This window comes from Moschus berezovskii, chromosome X (genome assembly GCF_049115385.1).
Source record: "Moschus berezovskii isolate FMDL1 chromosome X, NW_MosBer_1.0, whole genome shotgun sequence".
In the NCBI taxonomy this organism is placed as follows: Eukaryota; Metazoa; Chordata; class Mammalia; order Artiodactyla; family Moschidae; genus Moschus; species Moschus berezovskii.
This window is the reverse complement of record NC_142488.1, coordinates 14,934,710-14,955,477: the sequence shown is the minus strand read 5'-3', so window position 1 is coordinate 14,955,477 and position 20,768 is coordinate 14,934,710. Positions and strand designations below refer to the sequence as shown.

The window sequence follows — 20,768 nt, the reverse complement described above, 5'->3', positions numbered from 1 at the left end:
CAGGGTAGTTGGGTGCCAAGGAAGAGAAGGCAGATATTGATTAAAATACTATTTAGTGGTTTCCGCCTTATCCAGGGATACAGATTCTGTCTAGCTGGTTCCTCTCAACTCTCTCCCTTCCACCTCATGTCTGTAATCGCTGACAAAGTATTTAGAGGTAATCCCAACTTGGAGGAAGTAGTTGGAAAAAAATTTATATCAGTAGTGATATTCATCAAGTAGGAATCTGATTTTTATGGTACAACCTTCAAGTTTCTCTAAGTGCCCTAATTTCTAACTTGGACTATTACAGTACATTAGTTTGTACAAGGCACACCATGATCATAGGCAACTGTGGGTTGTGTATATAGACTGAGTTTCAGGTTCATATAACTGGGAATGTTGCTTTTCCAATGTTATAAGACTTAATGAGATCAGCAATAAAAAATATTCAGATCTCAGGTTTCCTTTAGATCATTTGTCTGGGAAAATTATATCACAATCACTGGCTTTGAGAACTTTTCTACTAGCTGCTGCTACTGCTACTGCTGCTGCTAAGTCACTTCAGTCGTGTCCGACTCTGTGTGACCCCATAGACGGAAGCCCACCAGCCTCCCCCGTCCCTGGGATTCTCCAGGCAAGAACACTGGAGTGGGTTGCCATTTCCTTCTCCAATGTGTGAAAGTGAAAAGTGAAAGTGAAGTCGCTCAGTCGTGTCCGACCCTTAGCGACCCCACGGATTGCAGCCTACCAGGCTCCCCCATCCAAGGGATTTTCTAGCATAGCCTTTTTTTCTATAGGGTAGTGGAAATGGCAACCCACTCTGGTATTCTTGCCTGGAGAATTCCATGGACAGAGGAACCTGGCAGGCTACAGTCCATGGGGTCGCAAAGATTCGGACACGACTGAATGACTGACACACAGTGGTTCTCCAAGTGTGATTCTAAGACCAGGAGCATCAGCACCACCTGGGAACGTTAGAAACCAACTCTTACCATAAAACTTCTAAAAGAGAATACAGGCAAAAGATTCTCTGACACAAACTATAGCAATGCTTTCTTAGGTCAGTCTCCGGAGGAAAAAGCAATAAAAGCAAAAATAAACAAATGGGACCTAATCAAATTTATAAGCTTTTGCACAATAAAGAAAACCACCAACAAAATGAAAAGACAATCTATGGAAAGGGAGAAAATATTTGCAAAAGATGTGACCAACAAGAGATAAATTTCCAAAATATACAAGCACCTCATACAGCTCAATATATACATTTTTTAAAAACCTATTCAAAAAACAGGCAGAACACTAAATCGACATTTGTCCAAAGAAGACATACAGATGGCCAACAGACATATGAAAAGATGTTCAACGTCACTAAGTTTAAGAGAAATACAAATCAAAACTACAGTGAGATAACATCTCTCATGGGTCAACATGGACAGCATCAAAAAATCTACAAACAATAAATGCTGGAGAGGATGTGGAGGAAAGGGAACCCTCCTGCACTGCTGATAGGAATGTAAATTGATACAGTCACAATGGAGAATAGTATGGAGGTTCCTTAAAAAACTAAAAATACAGTTACCATATTATCCAGCAATCCTACTCCTGGGGCACATATCCAGAAAAGACAAAAACTCTAATTTGAAAAGAATCATGCACCACTATGTTCATAGAAGCATTATTCACCATAGCCAAGACATGGAAATAAACTGTGTCCACTGATAGATGATTGGATAAAGATGTGGCGGTGGTTCGTGTCCGACCCTTGTGACCCCATGGACTGTAGCCAGCCAGGCTCCTCTGTCCATAGGATTTCCCAGGCAAGAATACTGAAGTGGGTTGTCATTTTCTTCTCCAGAGGATCTTCCCAACTCAGTGCAGGTGGATTCTTTACCGACTGAGACACCAAGGAAGCCCAAAGAAGATGTGGTGTGTGTGTGTGTGTGTAAATATTACACACACAATATGGAATATTACTCAGCGAAGAATGAAATAATGCCATCTGCAGCAACATGGGTGGACCTAGAGATTATCACACTAAATGAAGTAAGTCAGACACAAAAAGAAAATATCGTATAACATCACATATATGTGGAATCTAAAAAAATGACACAAACTTATTTATAAAACAGAAACAGACTCACAGATATAGAAAACAAACTTACAGATACCAAAGGGAAAAGTGGAGGGAGGATGGATTAGGAGCTCGGGATTAACAGATAGCAACTACTACATATAACATAGGTAAACACCGATAATGGAAGAATCTGAAAATGAATATATCCTTATAAATATATACACATGCTCTATGAATTGCTTTGCTGTACACCAGAAACTAACACAACCATATAAAATAACTATCCTTCTCCAGGGGATCTTCCTGACCCAGGGATCGAACCCAGGTCTCCTTCATTGCAGGCAGACGCTTTACCCTCTGAGCCACCAGGGAAGCCCCTTAAAATAACTATACTTCAATTTAAAACAAGAGAAAAAGAAATGTAATTCTTAGGTCTCACCTCAGACACGCTGAATCAGAAACTTTGGGGATAAGGCCCAGCCATCTTGTGTTTTCACAAGTCCCCTAAAGAATATCCTAGAACCACAGGTCTAATTGAGTTAGATTACTGCTGAAACGTCTCATTTTAAGGACCAGGTCAAAAGAAAATTATTTCAAACTGCTTTGCTGAAAATATACTGAATCTCTTATACTGCTGTGACGGAGAAGGCAATGGCACCCCACTCCAGTACTCTTGCTTGGAAAATCCCAGGGACGGGGGAGCCTGGTGTGCTGCTGTCTCTGGGGTCGCACAGAGTCGGACACGACTGAAGCGACTTAGCAGCAGCAGCAGCAACCTGCTGTGAATTAAGAGTGTTGTAGCAAACTCACAGAATGAAAAGATTGTGAAGAGCCCTGGGAGGTCATTAAGGTAGATTGTTTCCAAAGTTGTCAGTTACAGAAATCTATAGTTCTGTGAAGCATCTCTGCTGCTGCTGCTGCTGCAGAGAAGTCGCTTCAGTCGTGTCTGACTCTGTGTGACCCCATAGACGGAAGCCCACCAGGCTCCCCTGTCCCTGGGATTCTCCAGGCAAGAACACTGGAGTGGGTTGCCATTTCCTTCTCCAATGTGTGAAAGTGAAAAGTGAAAGTGAAGTCGCTCAGTTGTGTCCGACCCATAGCGACCCCTCGGACTGCAGCCCACCAGGCTCCTCCATCCATGGGATTTTCTAGGCAAGGGTACTGGAGTGGCTTGCCATTGCCTTCTCCGATGAAGCATCTCTAGGGGTTTCCTAAAAGAAAATGTATTAACATGTTCGACTGGTGATTGCTCCCTTGATCATCCAGAGTTTGTTGCTAAAAGACATGGAATTCTGTGTCAGGAGAAATCATTTTGGAGCTTTAGGACAGAGTCAACGTCTTACTTGTCTTTGTATCTACATTACCTTCCATAGTGCCAAGCAGAGAGCAAACATAATAAACATATGTTAATGATGAATGGATGGAATAGTCACCTCATGGATCTTGGTTGTAAGTAACTTCCACTAATATTCCAGGATCACTTTGAAAAAAAATCCCATTTGGATAGCTTATTCTTGTTAGGTTAAAGAATACTAACTGCCTCACATATGTGGCTGGCCTTTTTAGCAGTTACGGATTTTACCTATCAAATATTAAGAACGCCCCCAACTATTCCAAGAGAAAACAAACATATGAAGGTAAGTGCTTATTTCATTTCTTGAAATATCTATATGATATTTCCATTGCTGCATGTTAACCTCTTCATTGACTAACTCAGGTTTCTCAACCTCAGCACTACTGACATTTTGATAATTCTTTGTCATAAAAGCTGTTCTGTGCATTACAGCAACATCAACAACTGTTCCTGAGCTCTCTTGTCCCGCTGTGACAACCCAAATGTCTCCAGATGCTGCTGGTGGGTGTCCAGATGCTGCTGGTGAGTGTCCGCTGGTGGGGGATAAAATTGCCCAGGTTGAGAATCCTTGCTTTAACGTAATACTAAAAGGAGAAGAGTCATTTACCTGCATTTTCTTCAAAGCTATGGAAACAGGCTTCAAGAAAGAACGTATGTTCCACATTTCTCTTTAGTTCATTGTGGCAGTGACAGCTCTTTCTACTTGAAATGATTTGGTTCATAAATCCTCATTATTTTAGGCCAGTTTTCTCCTTAGAACAACTTTATCTTAGGAGATGCAAATTCACAAACTCTAAGTATCTTTTTTATACTTGCTGTGATTTTCTATACTGATTCAGCATTGAATTCCATTAGAAGACATTTTTATTTAATAAATAATATATAGACTGGCTAAAGGAATACTGCACAAATCCATACTACAGTGCTAGCATTAACAGAAGAGTTTTTATCTACTTCATTACAGTATTTCAAAAAACTAAGTAAAACCTACACTAAAATAAAATGTAATAGTAACTTTTATTACATCCTACCTCAAGATTCTATCCCTGGAAAGACATCACTGCTTCTGGAATTTACTTCCTGGTATTGAAATATGCTAATAATGCTAATTCTCTTCTTTTTTTTTTAATCTTATATATTTTTTAATATTCATTTTTATTTATTTGGCTGCACCAGGTCTTAGTTGGGGCATGTGGGATCTTTTTAGCTGCACCCTCTATTTCTGGATTTATTTTCTGTTACTGCATGAGAGCTTAGCACTGTTTCAACATTCCTTCACTTCTGTCCTCCATATTCTCAATATAAATACAGTACTATTTTTACTTAAATTGTCAGTGGTTAATAAGTACCTTGTCACTGCCTAATGACACCCTAGTTGACACCCTCACGTTAATGTCCCCTCCATTACTGTCCATGTGGGTCTTACTTTAAACATTCCTCTTTTTTTTCATTTAATGGCATTTTGAGAGGTAGAGGAGATAAAAACATATGGTCATCACATATTTAACAGGACATTAAAACTATTTTTGAAAAATTATAAAAATCTCAAAATTTTAGTGTTAGAAGGTAGAAATCTCTATTTCACCCTCACCTCTTGGATTTACTACAAATAAAAGCTAGGCACTTTTTTTTAAAAAAAAAAACAAGTGATGTTAACTAGACTTACTTCAATCATTTTGCAATATATATAACTATTGAATCATTATGTTATACATCTGAAATTAATATAATGTGATATGTCCATTATATCTCAGTAAAAACATAAATAAAAGGTAGGTTACCAGAAATACTTCAATTCTTCCCCTTCTGTACACTTGGAATACAGTTATTTCTATTCCATGATAAATCTCTTCTCTCTTCTTACCTTGCTAATTTTCTTTTATCTACCAGGACTATTGAAACCTGGGAAACATCTGGCAGCCGTACACCATGAAACCACATGCTCTTTTTCCATTAGAAACAGTAGTGTAATAAATGTCTCCTGTATCAGAAAAAAAGTATAAAATCTTATTTTTAGTTCTTCATAAAAAATAATCCTTGTACCATCAATCAATAACAATCAAGAAATCAGGACCACCCAGATAACAATAGCAGAGGACTAAAAACAAGATACCCTATTAACATGACAGATGAAGATACTAGGTGAGAAGAACCCTCTGTAAAACAAACAAAGCCCACAATTTCCAAATTGTGGGGATCAAAGTCAAGCAGTTAATTACCAACAAAGACAATAACAGTGCTCCTTTTGTCTTTCACAGTGAATGGACAATTAACACTTAATCTAAGACTGGGGAATAAGCCATCTATAATCTACTGAAAAAGACCATCTGCTTCTATAAATTTTGTTCTTATACACTTGCCAAAAGAAGAGAACATATTAACAAAATAATGGGTCCTGCACTGTTAATTGCTAGGTTGTTTGCAGTTGTGCTGTTGCTATTAGAATTTAATAAGCCATTCCTTCTGCTAAATTAATAAGCAGCCAAGATTATGTAATAGCTGCTTTCCGCTGCTAATTATTTTTCCCATAATTCCTTTCCCTCCCTCCCCTTAACCCCCACCTTTTGTTGGCTAGAAACATCAGAGACTGCCAGTATGTCATCAGCAAGTCTCCCGTCCTCGTTTTCAGAACCACAGACCAAGATGAGAAACATAGCCAATGACTTTAAACTTGGAGGTAGTTATCTCAGGAAACTTGAGGACCTGAGTTTTGTACAGAAAAGCAGCTTTTCTGGATTTGGATTCAGAGGGCGAGTTTTCATTACATACTATTAGATCTGTCTTTGGCTAATGGCATGTTTTCTTTAGTAAGGGAGAAATGTGACATTAACATGTGCCTCTGGGACAGGATTGGTCAGGTTGCTGAGAGAAATTTGGACAGGGGGCCTAAAGACCTACAGAAAGTCAACTCTGTGCTTTATGCTGACCACTTTTTAAATATTACAGTAAATGTTTAGCATACACATTAGTAGGAAAATTTCCAAGCAGCATAGCAGTGTCTGAAAGGGGAGGTAATATACATTTTTATCGTGCCAAAGAAGGGCATTAAAAAATGCCCCCAAATCCCTACTATGTACTTAGTTTTACAGACATTTTAACACACATGAAAAGAACACAATCCCTAATAAAGGATTCCTTTAGATTGATTAAACTTCGCTACCTGGAAAACTTTCCCTTGGGCCATTAAAAAATTCTGGCGATTATGTTTGGGTACCTCTGCAAAAAGGCCATAGCTTAACAAAAGCAATATTCTAAATTTCCTTTATTAAGAACCAAGGTGTCTGGGATAATGAATAGCATTCGACAAGAGAAACCCGTGGCTGCTCAAGCAAGGTCACTTAATCCCGTGGGGCTCCCCTTTCCTCATCTGTAAGAGATGAGTTGGACTGGATGATTCAACTATTCTCTCATTCGAAAAAAATGGACATCCATTATGTGCCAGACACAATGCTCAGCACCATGGCTCTTAACTAACAAATCTACCGTTTTAGAGTCCTTATCAGTCAACTCACATGTATTAGTGGTGTTATATACCAGGCAGAGAACTAGAATGGGATGTAAAATGAAGAAAACTCAAGATGTGCTAATGGGTATATGGGTGAAAGAGGGAATTCATTCTTACAGAATTTGAGAGTGAGGCTTCATAGGAGCTGTGACATTTGAGAGCAAGGGCATGCCAGGCAGAGAAAGTCGTCGGCAAGACTAAACTTGAACCCAAGCGGCTGTGGGGAGGAGAGGGTGAAAGAAGCGGAATCTAGAAGAGGTGCCGGTCGGGCTTTTCAGCAGGGAACGGACAGTAACTCCTCAGGTTCGCAGCACTGAGGATGGGCGAGGCAAGTCACGGCAAGAGACACTTGCAGAGTTTGGGGCGAAAAGGTGTCTAGGACTGTAGCACTGCGATGGGAAGGGCCGGATTCCGGATGGTTTTGAGGCAAAGTAATTGCAAAAAGCCCTCTAAACGCGTGCACAAGCTCCACGAAAGAGCTTTGTTTTCTTCCGAGTTGCAGCACTCCCTCTCTCCCCTCACCAACATCACCGGCCATTACACGGCCCCGTCCCACCCTCTTGGGGCACCGAGAGTTATCGGAGCTCGAATGTGGTTCCTGGAAGTACGGAGCTTCCCTGCCCAGCTTAGTACGGTCAATAAACGGCACCGCGAAACACTATCTTCTCACTACAAGATAGACAGGACAGCCGCGCGCGTCACAGAGACGCACTCTGGAGAGCGCAGGCGCGCCAGCCCTGGCAACAGCCGCTTCCGGGTCACGTGGCCCGGCTTCCGGTCCGGACCACCCCTCTCGGTAGAGACGCGGCCAATCAGATTCCTCGGACTTCGCGGTCACCTGAGCTGCCTCCGGAGCCGTTGGCAACAGCCGAGCTGCATCCAGCGCACCGCCCTGCCCGCCCCTCCGCTAGCCGCAGCCCCGGCTCCTCCCTCGTCCGGCCCCCGGGGCGGGGTCTGTCGGCTCGCCCTCCCCTCTCAGCCTAAGCCTTCCCTCCGCGAACCGGGTCCCCTCCCCACAGCAAAACGGCTTCTCTTCCTCAGCTCAGCGACAGGGGCTTCCCCTCAGTCGCCGCCGCCGACGCCGCCGCCGCCGGCCGAGCCCCGCCGCACCCGCGGCCCGCGGCCGCCGTAAGTCCCGGGAGGCGAGCGGAGACACCGGGATCGGGGAGTGGGGAGGGAGGGTCGGGCGAGCCCCCCGGCCCCCCGCGAGCGCCTGGACGACCCCACCCCACGCCTGCCCGCCCGGCCCGCCACTGGGGCACCGCGCCCCGAAACTCACTTCTCTTGGCGTCCGCGCCCCTCTCCACGCGGCGCCGCGTCCCGGGCTGCGGGGACCAGTTACGGACGCTGCAGCGGGTCCGCGGCACTTGTGGTTTGGGAATCGCCTCAAGTTTTGCGGGGCATTTGCGGGCGGGGTCGGCGGCCGGGGGCGGCGGAGACGGAGGACTCTTGGCGCCCCCTGCGCGGCGGTGGTTGCCATTGTCTTCCCCGCTCCTTGCCTGTCACCTCGCCCGGGCTCGATCGGTCAGTGATGGAGTGCGGCCCCGTGGGGCGGCGGACAGGCAACGACCACTGGCCCCGAGCCCGCTCCGCGGCTGAGCCCATTGTTTTTAATACCAATCTCCAGGAATTGAGGCGCCTTGTGATTTGAAGCAAAATCGGAGCGTTGGTTTTTAACTAGAGGGAAAGAATACTTGTACCTTGCGACCAGGCATCATCCTATGTTAACATGTAATTTATTTTAAAGAGCATAAGTTATTTATTCGTCATATAAAGTGATGGTGGGGAGAGATGGAGGACCTTGCTATAGACTCCCTTGAGTCCTTGAGTTTCAAAAGCAAACCCCCAGTCCTCCTGGTCTCCAAGATCCTGGAATACGGGTCTGTTCTTTTCCAAGTTCTGCTAACGGGTTTGCGCGAAACATTGTCCAGTTGATGCGTTACTTGCTGTCCCCTTCTAATGCCGCTGTCTTAACAGGACTTCTCTGTGAGGCACTTTGACATCACCAGTATTGTTCGTTCATTTCGTGCCAGTGATGCGTTTTAAGTGTGGTGTTAACAGCCAGTTTTAACTTTATTAAAGTTAAATTGTCGCATCGGAAATTTCTAAATACCTTATTGGTGCCCGTTTGGATTATTACAAAAAGCGGCAATGATTTCTTGGCGAAATTTAGCGCCCATTTTATTCAGATGAATGGTGTAAATTCCCCCACCCCATGTTCAAATTCAGTATGGTATGGGTAATACCAAGAGTCAGGCTGAATCCTACTTGCAGAAACTAGTACTGAAACTTAGAATAATTAAAAGAAAAAATCTGAATTCTACCTTTAAATTACCTTTGTAGAAACAATGCTTTCTGTTTGCAGTTGGGGAGACCGATTGAATTACAAGAAGGTTTCCTTAAAAATTAAAACATGTAGACTAATCATCATTTGCAGATTCTAAATAAATGTATACAAAATAGTTTGTGTGAAATACACTAGAATTCAGCATCCACTCCATCTGTAGATGCTATGTTTTTAAATCGTTTTAAATGAAGTATTTCGTATAATGTTTGAATGTGTGTAGCTCTTAGTTTGGCTTTTTAAAGGTTTATATTCTCTTTAGTAAAGTTATATTAACTCACTGTATTGTGTGTATATTTATGTTGGAATTTTTTAAATGAGATGTGAATTTTTAAAATCAGGCTTTTATTAAGGAAGATGTGTGTTTATGGGCTTTTTTTGGTTTATATTTTAGTTCTTTTGTTTTGCTTAAAATATGTAAACATAAACTGAAGACAGCATTCCAAGTTATAGCAGTCTGTCTACAAGTAATTCAGTTTGGCACTAGAACAGCTTGTTCTGTGTAGGGTGAAAAATAATAGGTCTGTTTATTTCAAATGCATCTAAACCAGTTGATGTCAACAGTTCTCTTTTGATCCATATACATTCCTATAGCACACATACACAATAGTTTCTTAAATTGCAAGAATTATCTTTCTTTTTCATCAGAATTTTCACCTCACCTGTTTTTGTCCTCCCCGTCTCCTCCAACTTAAATGGAACAGGGTGAGGTGGGAGGATTTGCATCTGGTGGAAAGATCTTTCTACAAGAATTTCCTGCTATTTTAACTAGCATAGAAATATTGATGGCTACTCATCATTTGTTAGTAAACGCCCCGTCCCTCAAAGCTTCTCTTTGCCACATGTCATCTTAATCTTAACTTTATTGAATCAAAGTATTGCCTGTAATCTTGGTTCTGTTTATCTTAACAGATGCAGTTTATGTTGCTTTTTAGTCGTCAGGGAAAGCTTCGACTGCAGAAATGGTATGTCCCATTATCAGACAAAGAGAAGAAAAAGATCACAAGAGAACTTGTTCAAACCGTTTTAGCACGGAAACCTAAAATGTGCAGCTTTCTTGAATGGCGAGATCTGAAGATTGTTTACAAAAGGTATAATTTTTATTTATTAGAAAGGTAAAACAGAATCAGATGTTTGATCATTTATAATGTGGAAACTGCAGACTTTCGAGAGATGACATTTATAAATAATGATTACTAAAGATGAAATAGTCTTAAGGTAAAGCTTTGTACTTTTAAGATAACTACTGTTTTGGTGAAATGATAAAATCATGGGACTCTTTTTAAACGAAATTATGTAACTAAAGGCATAAATAATACTTCATGCTTAATCATCTTTTTAGGAAAACTGAAAGAATTCATTTCTTTGCAGGGGAAAATAAAATCAGTATTTTAAATTGTGTGAGTGATTCTCTGAATATAGATAATCATTTACCTCCCCCTCCCTTCTCCCCACAAATCTGTAATGACTGGTATTTGATATGCCTTTTAATCTGACTTTCAGAATCTCTTACTCATGTATAAACTCCTTAGATACGTACACCATTTTAGTCATAGATGTTTAAAAATTGGATGTATACAGGATTTGTTCGTTACTGCTTATTAGTTTGAGGTACACTTGTTGCCATGGTGGAGGTGTGATTAGATCTGGTAGATAGATAATTTTTCCCAGAACAGATTTTTAAAATTTTGATGTTGCAAAATGACTCATAGATTGGCTTTGAACACTAAGCTTTTAAATGATGCTATACATCTTTATTAATATCTGAAACTTTTTGATACATTAAACTTCTCAAGATTGTTCTAATAGGGTTAAAAGAAATATAATTACTTTGTTTCTTCACTATTTCTGTTCGCTTACAAATAACTTACTGAATTTAAGATAAGAATGGTCATGCATATAAAAATTCTCTTCTGTGGGGGATGTGCAGGGAACTAACTATGGATTGCAAGGAGTGTCAAAGAGAAGTCTGGGTTTTATCTCAATTTTCATTTATTCCACTCTACTATGGATGGGGTCGTGGGCAAGATGGCAGAGAAAGACATGAAGATTATAGAACATGTAGAATTTTTAAAATACCATGGATGACTCTACAATTTTTAAAATACCATAGACTCCTCTTTACAATAGGATGAATTTAGTCATCTTTGGGTGATTTTGTATCCAGTGTTTGGTGTAGTATTTGTTGATAAAAATCATAAAAATACCATTTTAGAGGTGGAAGATGTTTTAGAGTAATCTAGTCAAGTGTTTTGTTTTTTTTTTTTTTTTTAAAGAAACTTTTGCCCCAGGGATAAAACCTTAAATGAAACAAGTGGAAGTGGAGGTGCTTGTGTGACCGTATCTCTGCTCACTTGACTTCCACCCTCTGTGTAGGGCTCCTGAGTTTGAAAACCACTACTGTTGGTCAAAACTGAGTTTTATTTAAAAAAATGAGAATTTGGGAGAAGTGACTTGTCCAAGGTCAGTTGCTCATGACTGCCATAGGGGCCAGAACTCAAATCTTAAACCTGGAGGCCAGGGTTTTAAGCTGGGATGAGAAGAAAATTTGCATTTCTTTAAGGATCCTGTAGTTGGAAAATGGGTGTGGGGAGGGCTGAGACTGGCACCTGAGGGATCTATTAGGATATGGCAGTCCTGAAGGAAGATTTCTGCTGTGGGCTCAGCAGGTGGAAGAGGTGTTCCTGAGGTAAGTTTGGTAAGACTTGGTCATTGCTAGAAGCAGCGACGGCAGTGAGAGAGAGGGAGGACTGGGGTGATTCCGCATTTCTGGTTCAGCTGATGAGGTAAGTGTGCGGTAGAAAGTTGACTTTGAGGAGCCTGTGTGACTTCGATTTGGAGATGCCTAGTTTTCTCAGGGTGGGCACAGGCACGGACGTCTGGGGGAAAATGAGGCATAAAGTGTTAGATCAGCAGCATTTAAGCGGCAGACAGAGGGTAAGTTATAGGGTCAGTCACCTTAGGAAAGGGGAGAGAGTTCAAAACTAAGGTCACCAGTGCCAAATGTTGCATGCTGCTGCTGCTAAGTCACTTCAGTCGTGTCCGACTCTGTGCGACCCCAGAGACGGCAGCCCACCAGGCTCCCCCGTCCCTGGGATTCTCCAGGCAAGAACACTGGAGTGGGCTGCCATTTCCTTCTCCAATAATGTTGCATGAAGGTCAACTAAAGTGAAGAATCTATTAGATTTTACAGTGAGCATTTCACAAAATGCCCTTTGTTGGAACATTTTCAGTGAATAGTAGAGACAGAACTCTTGAAACAATGGGACAAAGTGTGAAGAGGTGGAGACAATAAAACAGCAGGTGCAGACTGTTGCGGGGGTTGGGGGATGGGGGAAGCTTTGCTATGAAGGACAGAGGAGGTGATAACCACCTATAGACAGGAGTAGGGAGACAGACAGGGTTAAAAAATGGCATGAGAGACTTAGGCTTATTTCTAGATAGGGAAAGGAGTCCCCCGTGTGGAGGAGGAAAATACTAGCAAGGGAATCAGTCCCGGGAATCAAGATTCTTGGAGCTGAAGGAGATGGCATGTCCATCAAGAGGAAAGAAGCACTAGTTGGTACTCGGCATAGCATTCAGCCCATCCGTGTTGGGACACTGCTTTTTTTGTTGTAAAAACCTGTAAAATGTAGTCTCACCTGACTCTGATATTTACATCAAACTCCTATAAATAAAGATGCACTTAAAAACACCAGCTTTACTAAGATGAAATTCACATACAAAAGTTAGACCCCATTTCATACTAGAAACTTTTCTAGCACCTTAAGGACATTTTTTTGGTAGATATGAACAGGTGATTATTTTTTCCCTAGTCCAGCTAGAAGAGAAGACCTTTTAAGTAAAAGAATTACCACTTAGCTACTGAAAAATTTTGAACTAGCATTTTTTACTGTTCATATCACCAAGTGATCTTTCTGTTTGCCTTCCTCAAGTTGCCTCATCCACATTCTTTATCCCTGAGCCTTTCTTACAGTTGCCCCTCTTGGGGAGGGAGGGGTGAGAGAGTGGAGTAAGGTTAAAATAGCTGAAAAAATAGACTGAAAATCTGGGGACTTGAGTTCAATTCCTTTGTGCCATTAGTTTTGTGACTTTGAACAGGTCATTTGCCTTTGTTTCCTCATCTCTAAAATAAATACTCTTGAAGATCTTGTGAAGACAGAAAACACTATGCTTTTTTGATTCCTATTTTGTGCAGCATGTTACAGGATTAAAGTCTTTAAAAAATATACACCTACCAATTACAAGCTTCAGAATTTGTTCAAGAGTACTGTATTGATTTTCTTCACTAACAAAAGAATTTTTAATGACATACCAGTAGAATATTGAGAACAGTTTGGTTACATTCATCCACAGTCAGCTGATATTTAGCTGACTGGGGAGAAGTCATGTGTTATGAATATAAGAATAGGCACTTTCAGATGTTCTCTGAGTGCCAGTAATTAGAGTAAGCCTTAATCTACTCTGCTAAAAATAACCAAACATACCTTCTTTCTTACTAGTCTATTATTAATTTTACTTCAGATTTAGACTTACAAATATGCACTGAGAGAACAAAATGAATTCATTATTAAATTTTTTTAAAATCACTTGGTTCTAAAAATAAGGAATACTCTTCAGGTTCTCTTGATAATCTTGTACTAAATCAGTATAACAATTTTTCTTTCCCTCCTCAAAGCATGTGAAATATTGCTTTGAATATGTTTTAATTTTTACCAGTTGCAGGATTACTTTATTTAATACAGTTTTGGACTGTAGTTTTTAATATAAAACTTGGACTCTGGAGTCAGATTACTATTCCTGAGAAGGTTACTCAGTTAAGCCCGAGTCTCCTATAAATGCAAATAATAATAGTACCTCTCTGAAAGTTTGTGAGGATTAAAATGGTAAATTATGCCAAGGACTTAGGTAACATTTAGTGTCTTAGTCACAGTGAGGACTCAATGAATGTTACCTGTTATTATGCTTCTGTTTCTTCCTTAAACTTTTTGGAAAGAGGTGCCTTCTTATGATCCTAATAACTAGATGTTCACCTACAATGAAGAATTCATTTAATTTGATATTAAAGTAATATTTCTGAATGATTCATACAATCTAGGACCTTTGACTACTGTTGAAATGCTACTTATTTGTAAGTAAAAGGCAGTTCTGTGGTTAAGGAGCAAGAGTAGTGTAAGCATTAGATTGCATTGGAGAAATCTTGAAATTAAAAATAAAAGGAATTTTACCCGACATTGCCTATTAGTAAATTCTTTCTAGTGGAATTTATTTAGCACTGTGTTGATATCAGCTAGTCATGTCTGTTTTTTATTTACCATTTTTAATGTCTTTCCCTTTAATCTTTAGTTTTATTAATTCAGAGAATCTTATGTGTTATTTATATCAGTTTTCCAGATTTACAACTCTATTTGAGCAGCATGGGTTAAGGAGGATGGAAGGTTGGGTTGGAATATCTCGTTGCCTTTTAAAGCAATAAACAGAATAGTGCTGGGAGAGGGAGCACTTTGTTAGTAAAGCTGGAGGTGGTGCATGTTATGCCCTTTATGATAATAAATGAATGTGCTTGAATGCCTTCTCCAAGACTGCAGGAGACCAACCATTTAAAATAATGTCGTGAAGTAGAAATCAGACAGAATGGACATGACAACTAGTGTACGGTGTATGACAAGGGAGTCACTATGGTAGGTGGAAAAAGGCCTGGACTTAAGGTCTCAAGATCAGATTTCTTGTCCCAGTACAACCACTTGGCAGGCCTTGTACTTTTGGGCCTATTTTTTCTTCTGTAATCAAGGATGATGGTGTTTACTGTTGAAAAGCTCAAATAAGATTAAATGTTTTCTGATAATACTGAAATTCATAGTGTTATGAAAATACTAGTTATTGTCAGACTGAAGAGCAGAAGTTCATTGGATTTCAAACTGAGGTTGTATGTGTGTGTGTTTGTGTATTATTTTACATTAATGCTATGAGCAGTGATTACCCATTGTTTCCTAAAAATTGCTTAAATGCTCCTCAGTAAAAATTATAATGGCACTTGAGACTTACTTGGAATGTCTTAGTTTTTCATTTTGTTCCTTTTCAAGAGCTTCAAACACATTTAAACCATTTGAAAATACTTTTAATCCTCCTCAAAGGATTTGGTTAGGTCATCCTTTGTTAGGCCTCAAGGTTTTGCGTTAATAAGTTTTGGCTTCCTTGGGTCAAGTATAACTTAATCCCATGTACTAGAATTCTTATTTGGAGAATATGAGTTTTCCAACCTTATTCCTTCTTCAAGGATAAATAGCCTGAACTTCAACAAGGAACACTTAGAAAATTTGAGGACATGTCTTAGTTTTCCCTGTTCTCTTTCTCTAACTTCTGCGATTACTTGCAACTTGTTTTTTTTTTTTCTCAAGGCTTATTTTCCACAATCCTATATACCTTCCTTAAAAATAATTCTATGCTATTAGGAGTCAAGATAGTAATTACCTTTGGGGATAGGAGGCTGTGACCTGGAGAGGTTAGAAGAGGGGCTTTAGAGGTTCAGTAATAATTCTGTTTTGTGGTCCAAGTGCTGGTACCACAGGTATGTTCACAGTGAAAACTCATCAAGCTGTACATTTATGACTTGAGGTCTTCTCTGTGTGTATATTACATTTTACTAAAACATTCCAGAACATTGACTTCATGTTGATAGTATCTTCAATAAATCCTTCAGTTGGAGAGTTTATTTTCTTCCCTGTTTACTTGTGGTTTGAAACAGTCGCACAGCGTGTTTTAAATAAACTTCAGAACAACATGTGTCAGCTATGTTTTAGAATATTCCTACAAAAGGAGCCTAAATGAAGGAAGAGCAAAATAAGTAACTCTTTCTAGATAGTGTGATTCTTTTTTTTTTTTTGCTTTCCTGTACTTTTCAGAATTTCTTTTTTGTCCATTTATTATTTTATAGTCTAGGAGAAAAACAATTTGCTGTTGTAAAGAGGAAATAAATTGTATAGGCACAAGGTCTTTCACAGTAGGATATGAAAGTGTATTTTAGAAAATACATGATTATAGGGTAAATTTTTTTCTGCATCTGTTTTTTGTTGCAGATATGCCAGTCTGTATTTTTGCTGTGCTATTGAGGACCAGGACAATGAACTAATTACCCTGGAAATAATTCATCGTTACGTGGAATTACTTGACAAGTATTTTGGCAGTGTGAGTAGTATTTTGTTTTAGGAAATTAAACAGCATAATATATATTTTTTAACCTTTTCTGTAACAAGTTTATTATTTGTCTTGAGAATTCTATTTGACAGTAACCTCAAGAGAGGGAAGGAATGACTCTATTTCTTGTCAGTGCAAGTCAGAATTGCCTAGTCAGTTAACTGCCAGAATTGCTTGACCCCTACTCGTTTAATTATGCTGGTGAGAATGAGGTTTAAAATAGTGAAATAGAAAGGAGTCCAGCTGTAAAGATTAATATCTTATCTTTACTAAGCTGGAAGTGCTTAGTATAGAATTTAGATTTGGTTAGCAGTTGTAATCATATTACCCAGAAATATGTAAATATTTCAAAAGACCAGTCTTTATGAGTAGAAAATCATTATTAAGTTGCCCATGTTAGGAGCTTGCAGAGTCTGGTCTTTCTTAGCTTGAAGGCATTGTGTGTTTCAAGTATTTGAGACTTGAAAATTAAGCTGACTAAATCAATGATGCTTAGTTAGCAGGATTGCCATTTTTAGATATAATTAAGATTAATTCCGGAGAAGGCAATGGCAAGCCACTCCAGTACTCTTGCCTAGAAAATCGCATGGACAGAGGAGCCTGGTGGGCTACAGTCCATGGGGTCGCTACTAGCCAGACACGACTGAGCGACTTCACTTTCACTTTTCACTTTCACACATTGGAGAAGGAAATGGCAACCCACTCGTGTTCTTGCCTGGAGAATCCCAGGGACGGTGGAGCCTGATCGGCTGCCGTCTATGGGGTTGCACAGAATCGGACACGACTGAAGCGACTTAGCAGCAGCAAGATTAATTCACTCTGGTCAGATTTTATTGACTACCTGATAGTAGATAAATATCTTCTGCTTTCTTCAGGTTTTATTTATGTTTGCTTTTCAGGTGTGTGAACTTGATATCATTTTTAATTTTGAGAAGGCTTATTTTATTTTGGATGAGTTTCTTTTGGGAGGAGAAGTTCAGGAAACATCCAAGAAGAATGTCCTTAAAGCAATTGAGCAGGCTGATCTACTGCAGGAGGTAAGCTACTCAGAGTTCTCTTAACTAAACACTAGCATGTTTTGCTCTTGCTAGGGAAGCCTCAGTCATCTTCCCTCATTCTTACAGTTTCAGAAATTACTCTGAAGCATGCTTGGCATGTAGTGTCCATGTGCAGTTTATTGATTGGCATATGTGTCAGTCACATCAACTCAGTTATCTGTGGATGTATTGTTTACTTTGGAGATGGTCAGGAGATGGCCCATTTTTGGACCCCAAAACACCAAAGTCCAAACATTTACAGGGACAGACTACTTTAAGATGGGAAACGTAGTAGTAATTTGAGAACTTTGTGTCCATTGTTCTGAATTACTTAAGATAACCCCTTATCTAATTAGTGTCTACAATGAGGAGTTGACTATGAGATTATGGCATTTTCATTTCAAGTTGGTTCACATTTTCATCTCATGTCCATTAAGTGCAAATGTAGCCAAGCAAATGATAGTGTTTTATTATACTTTTTGTAGAATCCTCTAGTTTCTTGTTAGCAAAACTAACTGAAAAGTATTTCTACTTCTCTTTGCTTTTCTTAAATACAAACTATGTTTTGTCAAACAACTACATTCTTGTCTTGCCTTGATATCACAAGAACCATTGATAAAACCCCCTTCGCTTTCTAATTTCCACAGTTGTCTTGGGTTAAATGTATATTTGATGCTTCTGTACCTTCAATTTCTGAAGCTAAAAATTCATAGATAAGGCTACCTTTCCTGAAAAACTTAATGATACATTAATTCAGGTACCTAGTTGAATTATGCTTTAGTCATGATTGAAGTTTAATCAAATAGAAAATTTATAGCAAGAGGAGGAATTAGTCAATATTAAAAAAATGTTACTTGTTTTCATTACAGTAATTATCTTTTATATTATTATTGAAGGAGGTTTTAAATCAGAGTAAATCTTTTTTCTTCATTATAATTTATTAACTGTTGGCCTCATTCAGGCTTCTCATTCAGGAGCTCTCAGTAATCCCTCTGCATCAGTCACTGACTTAGGTCAGTTGTGGGGATTGTTTGAAGTTGGGATGACAGCATCTATAACATACGTAAATTAAACATTAGACTGATTTTTTACATTTAATGATACTGAGTTACCAAAACAGGGGTTAAGGTGCCTGCAGAAGTGAAGTATTTTGTTGACAGCCCTAATACCATCTGTTGCTCACTAGTGAAATGAACACAGCCCCTTTTCTGTGTTTGTATGGTTTACTATGGTTTTTTTATTAATTGATTGCATACTTGTCTTTGGGAGTTTTTTTTAAGTGTCAGGTGTGCTGACTACACACTTATATTCTCCTGTTATAAAATTGGGTTAAAGTTAGCACCTCCTTATTTTGCTGTTTGCTAACCAGACTTTTCTGAAAATCAGGTCAAAACGAGGGTCATAACTTGGGAATTTTTTATATTTATTCCTTCATTTGATCACTTTTCTATTTCATTATTATGGAACTATATTCTGTTGTCCTGGTATTTCCTCTAGTTTCTTTATCATTTAATTAATTACATTTGCCTTAAAACATTTCTAAAGTTGTTGAAGTTAAGCTTTTATTTTTAATATGTTTTTTCTGGAGAGTAATGTTTAGGGCATTGATACCTTCGTGTGTTTGGGTTGTATTTTAAACTTTACTGGGAAATCGCTATATACTTTACAATATGACAAATATGCTGAATTTACTTTATAGCATGTATTGAATAATGTACTAGAGGATCAGAAAGTTATTACATATATGTGTTTGTGAGTGTGTGTGTGTATCTCCCCATAAAAGTATTTTAATAAGAAGTCTTCTTTTTTGAAGTAGTATTTTATATCTCTAAGTGGGAAAAGTGGGAATGGAGAGAGAAGCATGGGATGTCCATTCCATGCAAAATTCTCCTTACCCCATCTTCACCTAGTTTAAATTAATTACAGTTCCTTGTCTTTAGAAGAGACAAGGCCCTATTTCTCTTCTGTGACTACCTTTACATTGTTTTTTTTTTGTACATAAACCAAATTGATAACTATATTAAGACATTTTCTATTCAATGGACCAAGTGAACCGTTTTTCTTAATTTCCCCACGCAAGCAACTCTTGAGGAGACAGAAAGTGGCTGGTCCATTCTGAATTTACAGTGATGTTCAGGCCTTTATGAAACCAAGCTAAAGTCTGTATAGGGCAGTTAAGCTTCAGGTTATTCTGTTCAGTTTGACAGTTTAACTTGTTTATTCATGTTATTCACCAACAACATATTGTCACAGGAAATCCAGGATGATAAGATGTTTGTTTCCTAAAATAGAGTCATTTATATGCTGATACATGATACAAGTTTACATCTCTGGGCGAGTATTTGAATCTTATGTTCACCAAATAGATGATAGAATACGATAAAAAAAAACATTCCACAAACTGCTAAAATTATTTGTCTGGACACTGTGATAACAAAAAAGAACTTCAATGATAGTTAATGCTTATTGAGCACCTAGATGTGAGGCATCCTATGCTAATCATCAGGATTCCCTGAAGAAGGGTCCTGAGAGCCTTTTAACCAACGAAGAAGTAGAGGCTCAGTGAAGTTCCAGTGACTGGTCCTAGGTAGCAGTTGGCAAAACCAGGATTCTAAACCCAGATCTGCTAGACTTTAGAACTGTATGAAATCTTAACCACTGTGCTCTGTCCCCCAACTCCCATTCATGTATTTTCTTGGTATGTATATTTTAAATATTCTGTTTTAGATACCAAGTTATGTTTGTCTCAGTAATATAGTAAAGAAATTCCTTATTCTTCTGGAGGTTTTTCTATATTGAACAAAGTAGATTTCCTAAGACTGATGCCCTCCTTTTTAGACTGGAAATTTTGTCCAGTTTATCAGTAGTTGGAATTCATTAATCGGATATATAGATATACATTAGTATTTTTCAAGTCATTTCTTGTTGGGTTTATCAGAATGTCTAGATCTATAGTAGCTTTTTTGGTCTTATAATTTAGGGTACAATATTCACTTAGTTTATGCCATGAAATTATTTTGCTTCCAAAATGGTACATATAGCTGTAAAGACACTTATCTAAATGCAGTCTTAAATTTGTAGAAGTCCAAATTTATTTTAATTTAGTTTACATATATCATGATTTTTTTTTTTCCTCTTTGGTGTCAGATCTTTTACTTGAATCAGTTGTTCAGCACACCAAAGATGACTGAATTATATTGAAAATATCTGCTGGCTTAAAGATATATGCAAATCACAAAATAATTTTGGTTTTAATCCTTTTTTAATTTGTGAAATAA

General features: G+C 38.8%; 1 protein-coding gene across 3 annotated transcripts in view; it reads left to right on the top strand.

Moving 5' to 3' along the window:
- The first annotated feature begins 7,848 nt into the window (after positions 1–7,848).
- The window catches only part of AP1S2 (adaptor related protein complex 1 subunit sigma 2), a 26,153-nt gene continuing 13,233 nt past the window's right edge, over positions 7,849–20,768 (top strand). Inside the window, exons 1-4 of one of the 3 annotated variants that reach the window (XM_088834137.1) lie at positions 7,849–8,043; positions 10,172–10,350; positions 16,336–16,444; positions 17,353–17,490. In XM_088834137.1, coding sequence (XP_088690263.1) covers positions 10,172–10,350; positions 16,336–16,444; positions 17,353–17,490 — 426 coding nt within the window. In that variant the 5' untranslated portion in view covers positions 7,849–8,043. The remainder of the gene's footprint in view (positions 8,044–10,171; positions 10,351–16,335; positions 16,445–17,352; positions 17,491–20,768) is intronic. The other 2 variants (XM_055438196.2, XM_055438195.2) reach the window with 2 other exon arrangements.